The sequence below is a fragment of the Galeopterus variegatus genome, unplaced genomic scaffold (assembly GCF_000696425.1).
Source record: "Galeopterus variegatus unplaced genomic scaffold, G_variegatus-3.0.2 Scaffold2665, whole genome shotgun sequence".
Lineage (NCBI taxonomy): Eukaryota > Metazoa > Chordata > Mammalia > Dermoptera > Cynocephalidae > Galeopterus > Galeopterus variegatus.
This window is the reverse complement of record NW_007728776.1, coordinates 48,074-66,223: the sequence shown is the minus strand read 5'-3', so window position 1 is coordinate 66,223 and position 18,150 is coordinate 48,074. Positions and strand designations below refer to the sequence as shown.

Here is an 18,150-nt window from a genome sequence, read left to right as displayed (position 1 = left end):
TGGTATTCTCCCTGCGTCTTCAACTCAGAATTTTAAACCTGGGTTAGTACTTTAGCTCTTACTTGGTAAGGGCCCTTGGGTAAGTTGCTTAACTTCTTTAAGCCTGTTTTCTGATCTATAAAAGTGGGAAGCGCGGCGGCGCTCCCGCCTGAGGGTTCGGATCCCACATACAGACCGGTTCCCGCTCACTGGCTGAGCGAGGCGTGGGGGCAACACTGAGGGTTGCAATCCTGTTGCCAGACACGGAAAAAGACAAAAAAAAAAAAAAAGTGGGAAGATAATATTTTCTGTATATGGTTATTTTATGAAATAAACATACATTTTCTCTATATAAGTATCTTCATACATCTGAAGTACTCAATAAGTAAATTAATTTTTTTTTTTTTGTCATTTTTGAGACCGGCTGCACCGCACTCAGCCAGTGAGCGCTGTGAGTGCACCGGTCATCTATATAGATCTCTATATAAGTATCTTCATACATCTGAAGTACTCAATAAGTAAATTAATTTTTTTTTTTTGTCATTTTTGAGACCGGCTGCACCGCACTCAGCCAGTGAGCGCTGTGAGCGCACCGGTCATCTATATAGAATCCGAACCCGCGGCGGGAGTGCTGCTGCGCTCCCAGCACCGCACTCTCCCGAGTGTGCCACGGGCTCGGCCCAGTAAATTAATTTTTAATAATAAGTATTTTTAAAGACTCGAGTTATACAACAATGGAATAGAATCTCTTCTAGATAAGAAATCCCCAGTAACTAGAAACATTAAGCACCAGCTGAATAATCCTTTAAGTGATGTTCTAAAAGATGTTCCTGCTTTGATGGTAGACAGATTAATGCTGAGGTCCCTTCTCACACTAAAAATCTGTGGAACTCTTACTGATTTAAACACTGCCCTGAGCAATGGCAAAGAAGTGGAATAAGGGACTGCCTTTTGGCCCAGAAACAGGTAAAAATGATGTCCCTCTAAGTTAATGGTGCACAAGAGAAGCAATGCTAGTAGAGTAGGCAACGGAAACAATACCTCTCAATTAGTTACATCAACAGCTCTGAGGATCTTCTTACACCCACAGAGAGGCATTTATACACTGCATCAGGGAGGGAGAGGGTAAAATTAGGACTCTTATCAGGAAGTAGAGGTTGCAGGAAGGGTGAGGGCTACAATGATAAAGTCAGGAAGAGTCGACTCAGGAGCTGTGGAAAGGGTAGAAAGTCAAGGAGCAAAGGCTCCACCACCACCATCGCAAGTAACTTTTTTGCTTGACATTATACTTCCCCTACATCTCAGAAACAGACCAGTGAGCAGTATTTATTAAACATTTATATTTTGAATTCTCTATTTCCGACTTTTCCCTTCATTATCATTTGCTTGAACCAAAGATTTTGAAGCCATCCACTGTTGGCTTTACTTGTCTTCAAAGTTCATTAGTGCCTGCACTGTAAAGAAACAGACCATGAGGCTGGAGAGCTAAGAATATTCAGAACTTATAAATATTTGGTGAAAGACTCTGCTTTTCTGTGTTCTAGATTCCCACACAAGTCTTTACTAATCTTTACTCTAAATTAAGCCATATGACATATTTGCTATAGACAAGTTAATCAGGATTAAAAAAGCCATGTTGCTACCTTCTCCCTTTCACCCTGTTGTCCCTAGAAAACAACTAGGAAGACAGGGTTGAGAATGACGGGAAAGAGCAGGATTAATTTTAGGCAACATTTTGAAGTAGGCAAAGCCTGTTTTTGACATCCTGCTCTAAATTCCATGTTCCAATGTTATATATTCCTCTTATTGCCCTCTGTGCCATACACACTCACACAAAGAGACACCCCACAGTCCTCCTCTTTATTTAATTCTTATTTTTGCACTGAGTTGATTTCAACTAGGTATGAGGAAGAAAACTCAGATAACACTAATCCGTATTAAATTATAAAGAGCTGGCCCTAAGTCTTACAGTTTTTATTCTTAGAGGGAAATTTTTATTAATCCAAACTAATCTCCAAGTGGTGAAACTTAAGGGAAATAATTCTGAGCAGACAGTTCTTGGCTTACCTCAAACTCTACTATTTAAATTACATACCCCTCTCTGCCTATGCTGACACTAGAAGGGGCTGATAGGAAGATAAGTCAGTAACTCATAAACCTCTTTTGAGGGATGGGGTAGTGGGTACTTGTGGGCTTTCTGTTCACTGTCTAATTCCCATAGCTATCCAACTTGAGCCTGAGGCCCTGATGCTCAGGTCTGAAATGTGACCTTCAAAGAGCAGAAACATGTATAGAAAGGGGTGGGCTGCCCAAATCAAGCAAGATCCCATATTGACCTAACTCCCAACAACTGGAATTGGACACTCTCCTCTTAGGAAACAAGTTTTTAGACCTCAGAGAATTCAGGTATCTCTTGCTGGAGAAGTGCAATTTCTAGGTTCTCTCTAAGTTAGAAGAAATTGGGATATGTGTCTAGAATGTGACATATTAAACCAAGAATTTGCCTTTTTTTGGTTATGTGGCAGAATTGAGAGGCCGAGATGTCATAATAGTGGGCACCCTCCTCCTTCTCCCCAGTTATACATGCTACTCCCGTGTACTTAACTCCTGGTCTCCATGACTGCCCTAACTCCATACCTGCAAACCCTTGCAACTTCTTACGCTCCTCTAGGTTATACTGCAGCTTTTCCAGCAACTCAAAATATCGAAAGAGTGAATCTCTGGGCCAAACAACACGATCTTCCTGATCCATTTCCATTAGCCCAGGCAGATTCTGGTGCACAAGAGTCTCCCAGTCCAACTGACCTGTTGGGAGGAATCCTTCTTGAAAACATTTGTAGATTTGTGGAAGTTGAGTAAGATCTGAAAAGCCCTATGGTGTGGATGGACAGTGGAGATGAAAGAAGAAATAGGAAGCAGGGTGGGAAAAGGGGGTACCATCAAGAGACCACTTTTTACAATGAATAAAGAGATTTATAGCCACACTTATTCGAAGTGAAGCAGAAGTACGGGGGAAATTAAGAAGCACAAAGAAAGTAATTAACAGCAGAAAATCATACTGGTGGAGAAAATTGGAAAGCAGATATAATAGGGGAGCTCCTCTTAAGATTGGGATGTGTCAGAGAGGAGTCAGAACTCAAATGGAAGAAACCCTTCTGCTCACCAATATATTCAGAATATCTGGATTCAGAAGAGAAGGAATAGGAGGAGGAGGAAGTAGAGGGGGCAGATGGGTACTCTTTTCTTTTTGACAAGGGCTCTTCTGTTTTTGGTGCAGACATTATCAATTCCTCTTCAGCAGCACTGTGTTTAGACTGTTCTTCAGAAACTTCTAAGTCCAAAGACATCCTTTGTTGACTGGATCCTCTGTAAGTAAAAGGAGACATTTTATTGTTTCAAGTACATTTGCAAGTTCCTTCATTATTCCCGTCCTAGCCCTGGCCATCCCCTAAAGCTGGGACTTAAGGCAGTGAAGGCCAAACTCTCCTGAACTCTAAAATGTAGGCATTTCCAACTTCAGTCGTCCCCAGTGTGTCATCCTTAACTCTTCTCTTCCCTCCCATATCTAGTCCATCAAGAAATCCTGTTGACTCTACCTTCAAAATATGTATTTTCTCATTACCTCACTGGTACCGCCCTCGTCTGAACTAACATCATCTCTTGCCTGCACAGCAGCATAGCCTCTTAACTGATCTCTTTGCTCCTTCCCTTGTTCTTCTTCAGTCCATCATCAACACAGTAACCAGAATAATCCTCCTTAAATGTAAGTCACTTCCTGTCACTCCCCTGCTCTGCTTCCCGCTTCCCTCAGAGTAAAAACCTAAGTCCCTACAATGGCCCCCACAGCCCTAGATTCTCTCTGACCTCATCCCCATCACTCTTCCCTCTGCTCACTCTGCTCCAGTCACAATGGACTCCTTGCTGTTTCTCAAACACATCTGGCATGCTTCCAGTTTAGGACCTTTGCACTAGCTATTCCCTCTGCCTATAACACTCTTCCCATAGATATCCACATGGTAATCCCTCACCTCCTTCAAGACTTTGCCCACATTACCCTTTCACTGTGAGGACACCCTGACTACCCTGTTTATTTTTTAATTTCTTCAGCATTTTATTTATTTATTTTTATTGAATCATAATTGATTACACATACTTTTGGGATTCAATGTTGACATATGTTGATCAAATCAATATTACTAGTATGTATAATGTTACAAATTGTACTTATTCTTTATGCCCCTTGTCCAATCTCTCCCTTTCCCCCTCTCCCTCTCCCCTCCCGCCACTGATAACACTAGATTTCTTCTCTCCCTCTGAAAGAGTAATTTTTACTCTGTTGATTTGTTGCCTAGATGATCTGTCCAATGCTGAAAGGTGTGTTCAGGTCCCCCAATATTATCATAGAGCAGATGCTTCTTCTGTCACTCTGGAATGGGCTTTGTAGAGAGAGACATCCTCTTCTTTGGTCTCTGCTGGTGACTCTCCTTGTGTCACTGCACTCCAGTGGCTGGCGGGCCATCTGCGTGGTGGCTGTGATGTCTAACCACTTTTGCAGCAGCCATGGTTACTGTGGTGGCTGTGGTGGGCCACCCACATGGAGGCGATCTTTTTGGCATGCTCCTTGGTACTGGTGATGGGGAGTCCGGTCCTTGGCTCCATTTTCTGCCCCTGGGCGGGGTGGAGATGCTGACGGTGTGCCTGGGCCAGAACTGATTTTTTGTCTTTTGCTTACTTCTAAAACAGGGAACTTCCTGTGGGAGCCAGTACTTGAGTTTTGTTGTTGAGCTAAATTGCTGCTTTGTTGCTGTTTCCCTAGGGAAGGCTTTTTGTGCAGCTCAGTGTTTAATGGTTGACCTTATAGATACTTCCAGCTCTCCAGAACCCTGGTGCGCCTGGGTTGTGTAGAAACTCTGATCTGGGCCTGAATCTTTTCATCAAACTGCACTCCATGCAATTCTGCATTCCCAACCATTCTCTGAGTGGTCCTGAGCTGACTGGGGGGCGGATCGGCTGTCCTTGCTGTGTCCCAGTTTTCTCCCGGTGGGCCTCTCTCCCTCACTGCCCGTGCTCCAAACACTTTGCATGGGATAGGCCCTGCACCGGTCCCTTGCAATGACCCACCAACCTCTGAATGACTCCCCTTTTTCAGCTGTTCTGGCTCCTTGCTCCTGTGTGGGTCCATGGGAACCCTATTAGTGGTCTTGCTGCCATGGGGGCCACTAAGGCCCTCTTCTCCCCTGCCACCTAAAAAGCAACTCCATCTGAAGGGCACAGCTGCGGCTTCTGCTGGTTCTTGCTCCATGCACTCAGCAGTTCCAGCCTTAAAGCGGCCGTGGCCTGAAACTCTCCGAGCAGTTTTTTCTTTCTCTCATTGTGGCTTCTTCCCCTTCATGAACTCCATAGGTCTTTCCTCCTCTTATCCTGAGCTCCAGCGGCCCCAGCTTGGCTGTTGTTACATTTTTATAGTTGTAAATCGATTGATTTGTGGGAGAGAGTGACGCTGGGGACCGTCCATTTGGCTATCTTGACCGGAACTCTCCCGACTACCCTGTTTAAAATTACAACCCATCTGCAATCCCCACCCTCTATTCCAATCCCCTTTAACCTACTCTACTTCAAATTTCCATAATACTTATCATATTTTAACACATTTTATTTATTGTACTTATTTAATGTGTTCATTGTTTATCATTTCCTTACCCCTAATAGTATGTAGGCTCCATGAGAGCAGGAATTATTGTCTATTTTGTTCACTTATATATTTTAAACACTTACTAAGTATTCAATAATTATTCATTAATGGATGAATGAGTTTCTTATTTCTCCTCCTACCCTCCTGTCTACTGCTAAACACTCAGGGTCTAAAATAGTATCTGTTTCATTGAAGGTAGCTGTATTAGTTTCCTGTGGCTACTGTAACAAATTACCATAAACTTGGTGACTTAAAACAACAGAAATGTATTGTCTCACAGTTCTAGAGGCTAGACATCTGAAATCATGGCGTTGGCAGGTCCATACTCCCTCTGGAAGCTCTAGGGGAGAAGGTTCCTTGCCTCTTTTACCTTCTAGCAGCTGTCCAGCACTCTTCAGACTCCCTTGGTTTGTGGTTGCATCACTGCAATCTCAATCTCCATTTTCACACTGCCTTCTCCTGTTCTCTGTGTCTGTGTCTTCTCCTCTTGTATCTCTTATATGGACCCTTGTCATTGGATTTAGGGTCCCCCTGGATAATCCAGGATAATCTCTTCTCAAGATCCTTAAATAAGTCACATCTGCAAAGACCCTTTTTCCAAATAAGGTCATATTCATAGCTTCCAGGGAATTAGGACAAGGACATGTCATTTTGGGGGCCACCATTCAACTAACTACAATAAATATTGAATGAAAAAGTTCTCTCTCAGGGCTGGCCCATGGCTCACTTGGGAGAGTGTGGTGCTGATAACATCAAGGCCACGGGTTTGGATCCCTATATAGTGATGGCCAGTTAGCTCACTTGGGAGAGCATGGTGCTGACAGCACCAAGTCAAGGGTTAAGACCCCCTTACTGGTCATCTTTTGAAAAAAAAAAAAAATTCTCTCTGAAAGCCAATCTTCACCTTTGGTTTTCTACCCTCTCCTCCTTCATGTGTTTCCATCCCAGTTCACATATACACTCCTAACCTCACATCCGTTTTGCTACGGCTTGGCCTCAGTGCTTCAGGGTACAGGTTTTGTCTCCTGCAAAGCAAAAAAACCCCAAAAGAGTGAAGATAGCTACATTCAAGCAGAAGTGCAGTATGTGTAAAAGAAAAGAATTCAGAACAGAAAGTGAAGAAAAATGAGTGGGGAGAAAAAACCATAGTCAAGTCACCCCAACAGATGAAGAATCAGGCAATGTTCTAGAGCTGAGGAATTCTTAACCCTGGGGGCAAATCTTCTGTCACAAAGGGAAAAGTGAGGTCAAGGCCAAGGAGTAAAAATAGAAAATGAGTTCAGGAAACCTTTGAGAAATAAAGTGGACCAGCCACAAGAAAAAAAAGAAAGAAAGAAAGTAAGTTGGGTTTAAAAATGGGGAAACAGACCTCTGAATAATCTGCCTCTTGAATATGTCAGCTTTGTGCTGAACCTCCAGATGTGTCATCTCCTCATTCAGCTCTTTCCTGATATTCTGGAAGTTAGTAACTGCCCCAAAGGGCCATTAGGAGTTGGGAGGTGGTGGTAACTAGACCCAGGGAGAGGCCTGGGTTGGGAGAAACCAAGTGAAATATCCATTCCAGGACCCAAGCCTTCCTGCTATACTTGGTGCTCTCTCCTGTAATCCACCAATCCCAGCTTTCAGATTAATTTCTTCCCAACTATCCCTTCCACCAAATTTTACCTCCTATATGCTTACCCATCATGGCTACTATGATATTTCGAAAGATGATGGAGCCGAGCAACAACCACAGGATGACATAGAGGCTGCTGAAGATGCGGCTGACTTCAGGCACCTTCCAGACATCCTGAAGCAGTGCATACCAGTGATCCAAGGTGAAGAGAATGAACACTGTCACCAGGGAATTCAGCACATCCCTAAAGAAGAAGGTATGTGAATAGACAGAAGCAGAGATCTAAACCTCTCGGAAACCATATCATTCTTTCTTTTAAGGCAATATAAAAGCATTTCTTTGTAGTTTGCTGAGTCTGGCTCCTTTTCTACCATCCTCAATTTTTAGCCTACTATTCTTCAGTTTGAAATTGTTTTATTAAGTTTCCTTCATCATGAATAATCTATGAATACCTCTCACCTCATCAGTTTTGGGGCATAGTAAGTACTCAATAAATGGGTGTTGATTGAATTTTTAAAAAATAAATGAATTGCCAACTAGATATTTTTTCTAAGTTCATTCTTTCCTGATGTATGGACTCCCAATAATAGAATATCACTCATGAACATCATTTCTATTTAGCTCACTGGTATGAACTAATAGAGAAATATAAGGGTTCTTGAGAAAGTCTGTAGAAAAATAGAACTAAGGGCTGGATAATTAGCTCAGTTAGTTAGAGCACAATGTTCTAACACCAAGGTCAAGGGTTTGGATTCCCATTCCGGCCAGTAGCAAAAAAAAAAAAAAGATAATATGAATTTTTCCATAAACTTTTTGATGTGCCCTCTTAAGTAGATGGATAGGTGACATAAACATGTGATCCTAAATAATGATAATGAATATATACAAATAATATAAAAATTATAAAATTAATGCAATTAATTATTTAAAATTAATTTAAAAATTTAGGTGCCTTCCTTTAGGCATCTAAATTTTCCTCCTTTCCATCTTAGTCCCCCATACACAATTTATTGAAAGCATCAAGGCTTGAATACGATGAACTCTAGGACTTTCCTAACTCAATACATTTACAAAACTACCTGTTAGAGTCTAAGAGAGATCTTAGATCTTAGATCTCTCTTAGACTCTAACAGGTGCTGACAAGGTTGGATTCCAATACATAAACTGAATTATCTCCTCCAAATTCAAGTTGACTTCCTTCTAGCAATTTGTGTTTTCTAGACAAAGATCTTATCAGGATTTTACTTTTGAATGAGTATAGGTATATGCATGTATAATACCCACACCTATAGATTGGGGTAAAACAGTAACCATGTTTGAGAGTTATAATAACATTGATTTTGGTTTTTGTTTCTTCTTTTTTTTTAGTTTTTTCTTTATCTTTTTTTTTTTTTTTTTTTTTTTATTAACATTTATCGGTCACTTAAAATGTGTTAAATACTTTGCTAAGTACTTAAATGCATTACTTCATTTATCCCCACACTCTCATGAGGTAGTACTGCTAATATTCCCATTTTTCAAAAGAGGTAAGTGAACCATAAAAACCAAGGCTTAAACTGCAGTATACTGCAATTTAAAGATGGTTGAAGAGAATGTGTTTGAATTTGAAAAACCCAAAATAAACCTGGAACTAGCTGCCCTACCCTCAAGATCACAGTTAACACCACTCACTATTCCTTTGCTTTCTCTTTCCCTCTCCTTATCATGTTCTATTCCAGTTTCTTACAATAGACTATATTTTTTGTATTAGTATAGTTTGGATGAGATTCCTGGTCTCTTACCCAAATTTTCTCCCCTCACCCATGCTTCCCCCCAGCCCTGCCTACGAGAAGAACATGTGGTATTCCAGGTCCTCACGAGTTGAACGAGTGTAGTTCTCGAAGAAGTAGACACCAGTCACAGCAAAAATGTAGAAGAAGATGAGCAGCAACATCAAGAGGGAAGTCATGCTCTAGAGGCCATGATCTCAAATCAGAAGTGGGCCACACTAAGCCGATCTCTACCAACAGCCCAGTCAAGCCCACCTGGCAATCCCCCACCAAACCCTCACTTCCACTCTTGAGCCCAGTCATCCCCAAACCACCACAGCTTGTGCCCAGCCCCTTCTTACTCAATAACATTTCACTGGATTTTTCACTGCCTTCATCGACCCACCCAAACTTGTCTCGTATTAAATGTTAAACCCCCATATTTATCCACCTTGTCCCCCTGCCTTAACTGCACCAGTCTAATCACCTTCAGGGCCCTGACCAGGGCCAAAATAATAACTCGAATTTGACGGAATCGTGCAAAGAGTTTGAGAGACCTCAGCACCCGGCAGATCCTCAGAAACTGGAGCCACACAGGCTGGCTTGTTACCCCTGCCAACACCACAACCTCAGGAAGCAGGGACTGTGGGAAATACACAGTTTGTGAGTAAAATATACCCCCCAAAGCACCAAGGTACAGTTGGCCCTTCTTCATCCCATCTTCTTCATAGTTCCCTGGGCATTGTCCCCTGAACAGCATTCTCTGGGGATTGTTTCCTATTTAGCCTTTCTATACTAAATTATTTAAACTCTGTGCTTCAACTTGTTTACACATAAAAGGGAGATAAAATTAGTCGCTATTTCATTGGGTTGTTGTGGAGCACAAATGAGATAATACATGTAAAACATTTAAAATAGTGCCTGGCACCAAGTGCTCAGTAGTTGGCAGATATTATCGTTGGGGTCGATGTTATGTTTAGATTCTACTTTGTTTCTAATATCAACATTTCCTGCAATGACTGACTTTTAGTTTTAGAAAAAAATCAAAAGAAGGGAGTTAGGTAAATTTCTCTTTGTTTCTTCCTGTTATCTAATCATGTTAAATTTTCTTGTTATTTTGATTCACTTAGGCACATTTTTCATCCCACTAACTAATCCTCAGGATATCTATCCTTACCAACATGGTAACAACAAAGTCAAAGACATTCCAGGCACTCTTCCAGAAGAGGAAAAAGCTGGATAGCCACATAAGAAGGATCTCCAAGATGAAAACAAGCAAGATAAACCAAGACGCCACCTCCAAAGTCAGCTTCAATGGCCACAGTTTGGTATTTGTGGATTCCAGCAATTCTGTGAGGGTAAAGGAGGAATAAAAGTCAACAAAGTGGGAAGCTGAATGATGGAGAATGATCACATATAAACCACAGCTGTGTCCACTGCTATTCCATTTTTCTTAGACTTTCTCTTTTTAACACTGTTGCTTTAAACCTGTGAAATACAGGGGAGGACAGAATTGACCATGAAAAATAGCCACTACTCATTTCTTGTTGATATTGATATATCTAATAGCTGCAAGTCATTTCATACTCACTGAGGGTTCACACAGCTACTAAGAGATTGCTCAGTTTACCATCCCCCTTCCCCACCCCACTTGCTGTACTGTTAAGAAACCAATGGGTCTTGAGAATAGAAAGAAAATGTAGGGCCATGATATGTAAAGTACTTTATAAGGGATGTAGAAACAAAAAGCCAGATTCATGGGGCGTATTGACTTATAATAAGAAATCACCTGGTCCTTTGTTAGCTTTCTTTTAAAACTTGCTCTTTTTTAATCTGCCTAAAATTTGTTTTGTTCTTCTGCAAAGTAAAATGAATCCCATACTTCCTCTCTAGATCCCTTACTAATTATTTCCTGAACTTATTACCTTTATCTTTCAACCCTCTTTATTGCTTTTATGCATTTAATAGATACATACCATGCTTTAGAAAAAAACTCTCTATTGAGATCAAAATAGTCTTTTAAACACTAAGTAAGAATCAATACTGCGTGCTTTGGCTTTACAGTTATCCTGATCCTGATCATGACAAAAAGAACAAAGCCATACTTCAACTCTCCCTACAGTGGGTTGGCCTCTCCTTAAAACTAAAAGAGTCACACTATTTTTCCACTATGCTTCTTTAGGCTATGTGCTTCTTCAGCAAGTTTTTCTTTCACATAAAATTTTTCTAAGACAGTTTTTCATATTTTAACATCTCTGAAATTAGGATGCATCTTATAATCAATGATGTGTCCCAGTTTAATTGAGGATGGTTTTTATTTCTTAATGGTGAATAAATAGTGCATTTCACCATTGATGGCAGCTTAGACTCAATAAAATACAATAATTTTTCAATACCAACAAATTCTAGCTCTTGGAAGCATGGGATTATATTGAGGGAGCTGAAGACCACTTTTGTGGCTGGAAAGCGAAATGTTATAATTTTTACTCAGTTTTTGCCTTCACAAAACAGGAATCCAAAGAGAACAATGAAGTAGTTTAAAACAAGGGTCTTGTAAAGAAGAATCTGATGGTTTGAATAGGGAAGAACAAATTACAGAAGCAGCAAGACTTTTACTCTCTGAGAAAAAGGGATGATTTTACAGAAGCTAAATGAATCCAAGGAAGTTCAGAGGAACAAACAGCAGAAATTGTCTCAGCAGGACAGAATGTATAAAAGTGATTCCCTGCAACTCTACATCAACTAATGAAAATGTGTACTACCTGGAGATAAAAAATATAACTTTAAAAAATTCTTGGAATTCTTCAGCCTACCTTAGCAAGGCAAAGGAGTCTTAGTGGAAATAGTGCCAAGGAGCCCAGTGAAGTACACCCAGAATCACAGCCAGTGTAGTGAGTTATTAGTAAAGATCCATGCTTGAACATTCTTCTCTTGAGGGGAGAGAAGGTAGCAATTTGATCTAGCAAGTCATATGAATGTATATGATTCTATTTCACAAGGTACAGTTTCACCATGGACAGTCATCTGTTGCTACTCCCTATTCTAGAAAACAAGAGTATGGGCTGGCTGGTTAGCTCAGCTGGTTAAAGCGCAGCCTTATTACACCAAAGTCACGGGTTCAGATCCCCATACTGGCCAGCTGCCAAAAAAAAAAAAAAAAGAAAAGAAAAGAAGAATAGGTCACCACATAGAACATCAGAAAAATTCACATTGGTTTCAAAGAAAGTCCAACAATAATGAGGAGAGTACAGGTTGAGTATCCCTTATCTGAAATACTTAGAACCAGAAGTGTTTTGAGTTTCAGATTTTGGAACATTTATGCATACATACTGAAAGTAATTTTATACAATATTTTTAATTTTTTGCATGTAACCAAGTTTTTGTACATTGAACCATCAGAAAGCAAAGATGTCACTACTGCAGCCACCTGTGTATACAATCTGTGGTTGTATAATGGCATCACCATTATTCCTGACTCTGAATTTATATGCTACTAATAAGCAATCATTTTCTTATACTTATTCACACATAAATACTTACTAGGAAAAATATAACATACCATTAATACAGAGAAAAAACAATGTGTCAGGGTAACTAAGCTGCACAGTAGCATCACCAGAACACCTGTAGCAGCTGTTAAACAATAGCGACAACGAACGGCGGGCTGAATAATCTTTGTGCTGTGCACCTGTGTTTTGCTTTTTGTTTTTTCAAAGATGACCAGTAAGGGGATCTTAACACTTGGCTTGGGGTTGTCAGCACCACGCTCAACCAGTGAGCAACCGACCATTCGTATATAGGATCCGAACCCGTGGCCTTGGTGTTATCAGCACCGCACTCTTCCGAGTGAGCCATGGGCCGGCCCTTGTGCACCTGTTTTGAATGCAACCTATCAGATGAAGTCATGTGTGGAATTTTCCACTTGTGCCACCATGTTGGCACTCAAAAAGCTTGATTTGGAGCATTTTGGATTTCAGATTAGGAATGCTTAACCTGTAGTGCACTGTAATTTGTATATTGCATATGTTACACTAAGGACAAGAGCTAATGTTAGAAAATTATACCTTGGGCCGGCCCAGTGGTGCACTGCTACAGTGCACCGCTTGGGAGCGCGGCGGCACTCCCGCCGAGGGTTCGGATCCCACATACAGACGGGCCGCTCACTGGCTGAGCGAGGTGCGGGCGCAACACCGAGGGTTGCGATCCCATTGCTGGACACGAAAAAAGACAAAAAGGAAAAAAAAAAAAAAGAAAGAAAATTACACCTTGCGATACAGGAGTTCAAAGTGCTTACAATTTCATTGAGATATAAGTATTTAGTTTTATACAAGTGAGGCTACATCAAAATATTGTTTGGCCGGGCCGGCCCGTGGCTCACTCGGGAGAGTGCGGTGCTGATAACACCAAGGCCCCGGGTTCGGATCCCATATAGGGATGGCTGGTTCGCTCACTGGCTGAGCGTGGTGTTGACATCACCAAGTCCACCAAGCCAAAGGTTAAGATCCCCTTACCGGTCATCTTTAAAAAAAAAAAAAAAAAAAAAATATTGTTTGGCAAAGTTACATGATATGAAAGTAAGAGTAGTAAAATCCTAAGAACATAAGAGGTGACTTATTGAGTCAAAACAATAGTACTGGGCCGGCCCGGTGGCGCACTGCTGTAGTGCGCTGCTTGGGAAGTGTGGCGGCGCTCCCGCCAAGGGTTCGGATCCCACATACAGGCCGGTTCCCGCTCACTGGCTGAGCAGGGCACGGGAGCAACGCCGAGGGCTGCGATCCTGTTGCCGGTCCCGGTCCGGTATGGGGGCGACACTGAGGGTTGCGATCCGTTGCCGGACACGGAAAAAGACAAAAAAAGGAAAAAAAAAAAACAAAAAACAATAGTACTAACAGCCCCTAAGGACTTTTGTGGAAGGGCAGAATTACCTTCTATAATGACACCTCAGACTTAGAAATACTGTATAATTAAATAACCTGAAGTTCCTCTAGTTTCCATTACTTTTCCTAAATTTGCTGTTACCTAGTTGTTTTTCAACTATAATAAAATTTTTCCTACATCTAGGATATGGGGATTATCCCTCATTATTTTACCGACACTAAGATTCTATTTTCTTCTCAGTCCAAATGATCATATACTTTTTAGCTTACCTTCACAGAAAGCACATTCATTTTTGCAATTTGTTAGCTTTCTTTTTCTAGCTCAATTATAGGTATGAGGTTTGTTTGATGTAACAATGAGTATTCAGAATTCTAGGCTGTATCATGAGGTGGTTAAAGGCAAAGATTCTAGGGCCAGATAACCTGGGTGTGAAAGTAGGCTCCACCAGCTTCTAGATGTATAATCCTGGGCAAGTTAACCTCTCTGTATCTCAGGCTTTTTTCAACTAAAAAGTATTTTCAAAGAAGTTTGCAAACCCCTGCAGCTTCTCCAAGGTATTCCAGAGGTTTGTGATTTTAAAGAGACCAGAAGAGCATACTCAATCACCCTGAACAACACAAACTGCTGTGTAGATTTTGACGCTTACAGTTTTAAATTGTAATAGTTTTCAGTAATATTTTGGCTAATTATATCCATAATGAAGTAAGGAACACTGATGTTGAAATACAACTTCATGAAGAGAATACGAATGATAATTCTGGAAGTTTATCTCAAGATGATCACCAACAGATTCTATAAATTACATTCATTTGACCAAAAAAATTTTTTTTTGGTGGCTGACCAGTGTGAGGTGATCAAAAAATTTATAGGTATATCAAGTTGTCTCTAAACTTTAAAAATTAATGTCAAAAATTATAATGATGTTATACTCAATTTTTTACTGGAAATAAGAACTATCCACATTCTCAATGTGTAGTTTTCAGAAAAAATTTTGCAAATAAAAATCATTTATTTGAAACAAAATATGAAAATTATAAAAATAAGCCAATTGATGCTTAAAGTACAAAACAGAATGACCACTCACCAGCTGTGGAAGTAGATTTTTTTTCTATTTTTTAAGCCGTTATATATAGTTAAATTTCAACCTACACTTTAACATGTAATATATAACATGTATTTAATATTGACATATACTAATAATAAGGGGCTGGCCAGTTAGCTCAGTTAGTTAGAGTGGTATCAATAACACCACAGTCCAAGATTTGAACCTTGTAATGGCCAATGGCCAAAAACTTAAAAATAAATAATAATACATAAAATAAGTATATTCGATTCCCAAACCAAACTCAATACATAAAATAATTTTAAATTTTATTTGTAGACAAATCATATTTTCTTTATAAACAGTATAAATCACTTGTTAAACCGGAGGGGGGGAGGGGAGAAGATATAACAACTGCATAACTTCGTATAGCATACATTATACGAAGTTATACAACAAGCAAACGGAAAGGACATTCCTGGGTGGGAGGGGGGAGAGGGAGGAGGGAGGGAGGTTTCGGTGATGGGCCATAATAATCAACCACATTGTATATTGACAAAATAAAAATTTAAAGGATAAATCACTTGTTAAATGGCAAAAGCAAAAATTTTCTCACATATTATACTTATTAAAATTGTATTAGTAAACACTTCATAGACTTTGGATGTGTTGTCCCCCCAAAACGCATGTAGAAATCTGATCTCCAATGTGGCAGTGTTGGAAGCTGTTTGATTCACGGGGGCGGACCCCCCATGAATGATTAATGCTCTCCCTAGGTGGGGGAATTAATGAGTGAGTTCTCGCTCTGTTGGTTCCTGCAAAAGCTGGTTGTTTAAAAGACCCTGGCCCCTCTTCTCTCTCTTGCTTCCTCTCACCATGTGATCTGCTTGTACCCACCAGCTGCCTGCCACTTTCCTCCATAAGTAGAAATAGCCTGAGGCCCACACCAGATGTAGATGTCCCAGAATCGTAAACCAAATAAACCTCTGTTCTTCGTAAATTACCCAGTCTCAGGTATTGTTACAGGAACACAGAACTGACTAATACAACACTAAAATACAACATTTAATAATATACTAGTCTAAAATATTATTTATACTCAATATGCTTCTTTCCATGACATAAAAAGTGCAATAATTTAAATGCCTAAGCAGGTTTTCAAGATTATATATATATATATTACTGGGAAACAAAATCACAGGACAAAAAAGATGAGGAGCTTTGATCTAGAGAACTTTGCTAATTCTTATTTTTTTCCCTATCTATAACAACATTCTTCGTGACCTGGAAAAAACATTTAAAGCCTAAACAAAGTCTTAATGTTTGTCTTTATCATATGAGTTAGTCTGCTCAAAGAAATTTATTAATCACAAATAACTTCCCTTTGCAAAATCCCTCCTGCCTTTCTACCATGAGAATGGGCTTAATAAAATACAATTTTCATGAGCTTGCCAGGTAATTCTGAGTCTGGCAATCCACCTATCTGGCACAGTGATCATGTTTCATATTCAATTAACTGTTTTGCCAGATAGAATGGTTAGTGCTATTCTATTTTGATTTGTCTATTAGATCTAGGGAATCACATACATTTACTGCTATTTACTTCGTTCCAAGGCTTATGATTATGTCCTAACCCCACAAGGCAAATACATGTCAGCAATCACACGAGCAACAGAAAATTGTGACTTAGTCCAAAATCCTCACCATTATGGGGAGGAAATAAAACACCTCAAATATAGTACAAGTATAGTACAGTATATTGCAGTGGGTCAGTGACATCATATTGTGTATTTAACTATCTTTGACCTGACTGCATTAAAGGACTATTTTAAAGTGGGAAACTTACTCAAAACAGTGAGGATGAAACAAGCGAGTACTTCTACTGTTCATCATTTCTGAGTAATTTGTCTGAGATGATAATAAAATGAACTCACTGATTCTCCAGACATCTTTCTATTTTAAATACATTTTATATAATTTATGATTGGTTTTAGAGTCACTTACTTTTTAAAAAATGTTTTTATTTATTTTTATTGAATCATAATTGATTTACATATTTGGGGGATTCAATGTTGACATATATTGATCAAATCAATATTACTAGTATGTATAATGTTACAAATTGTACTTATTCTTTATGCCCCTTGTCCAATCTCTCCCTGTCTCCCTCTCCCTCCCCCCTCCCACCACTGATAACACTAGATTTCTTCTCTCCCTCTGAAAGAGTAATGGTTATTCTGTTGATTTGTGCCTAGATGATCTGTCCAATGCTGAAAGGTGTGTTCAGGTCCCCCAATATTATCATAGAGCAGATGCTTCTTCTGTCACTCTGGAATGGGCTTTGTGGAGAAAGACATCATCTTCTTTTCTTTGGTCTCTGCTGGTGACTCTCCTTGTGTCACTGCACTCCAGTGGCTGGCGGACCATCTGCGTGGTGGCTGTGATGTCTAACCACTTTTGCAGCAGCCATGGTTACTGTGGTGGCTGTGGTGGGCCACCCACATGGAGGCGATGTTTTTGGCATGCTCTTTGGTGCTGGCAGTGTGCCTGGTTGTGGGTGGGAGGTCCAGTCCCCGGCTCCATACCTCAAGTCCCCTGGCAGGCCTGGAGGCACTGGTGGTGTGCCTGGGCCAGAACTAATTTTTTGTCCTTTGCTTACTTCTAAAATGGGGGAACTTCCTGTGGGAACCAGTATCCGAACTGTGTTGTTGAGCCCAAATTGCTGCTTTGCTGCTGTTTCCCTAGGGAAGACTTTTTGTGCAGCTCAGTGTTTAATGGTTGACTTATAGATACTTCCAGCTCTCCAGAGACCCAGTGCACCTGGGTTGTGTAGAAACTCTGATCTGGGCCTGAATCTTTTCATCAAACTGCACCCCATGCAATTCTGCATTCCCAGCCAGTCTCCTCTGAGTGGTCCTGCAGTGAATGGGGGGCGGATTGGCTGTCCCTGCTCTGTCTCAGTGTTCTCCTGGTGGGCTTCTCTCCCCCACCACCCGTGCTCCAAACAATTCCCATGGGACGGGCCCTGCACCAGTCTCTTGCAATGACTCACCGGCCTCTGAATGACTCCCTTTTTTCAGCTGTTCTGGCTCCTCGATCCTGCATGGGTCCACAGGAACGCTATTAGTGGTCTTGCTGTCCTGGGGGCCACCAAAGCCCTCTTCTCCCCTGCCACCTCCAAGCAACTCCATCTGAA

General features: G+C 40.6%; 1 protein-coding gene across 1 annotated transcript in view; it reads right to left on the bottom strand.

Annotated features, from left to right (window-relative positions):
• Positions 1-1,352: 1,352 nt before the first annotated feature.
• The window catches only part of CATSPER2 (cation channel, sperm associated 2), a 19,154-nt gene continuing 2,356 nt past the window's right edge, over positions 1,353-18,150 (bottom strand). The window contains exons 4-12 of the mRNA XM_008582535.1: positions 10,212-10,384; positions 9,522-9,677; positions 9,113-9,237; positions 7,352-7,530; positions 7,041-7,140; positions 6,640-6,696; positions 3,143-3,345; positions 2,617-2,784; positions 1,353-1,433 (exon numbers count right to left, since the gene is read on the bottom strand). Of these exons, the coding sequence (XP_008580757.1) occupies positions 1,402-1,433; positions 2,617-2,784; positions 3,143-3,345; positions 6,640-6,696; positions 7,041-7,140; positions 7,352-7,530; positions 9,113-9,237; positions 9,522-9,677; positions 10,212-10,384 (1,193 nt within the window). The 3' untranslated portion in view covers positions 1,353-1,401. The remainder of the gene's footprint in view (positions 1,434-2,616; positions 2,785-3,142; positions 3,346-6,639; positions 6,697-7,040; positions 7,141-7,351; positions 7,531-9,112; positions 9,238-9,521; positions 9,678-10,211; positions 10,385-18,150) is intronic.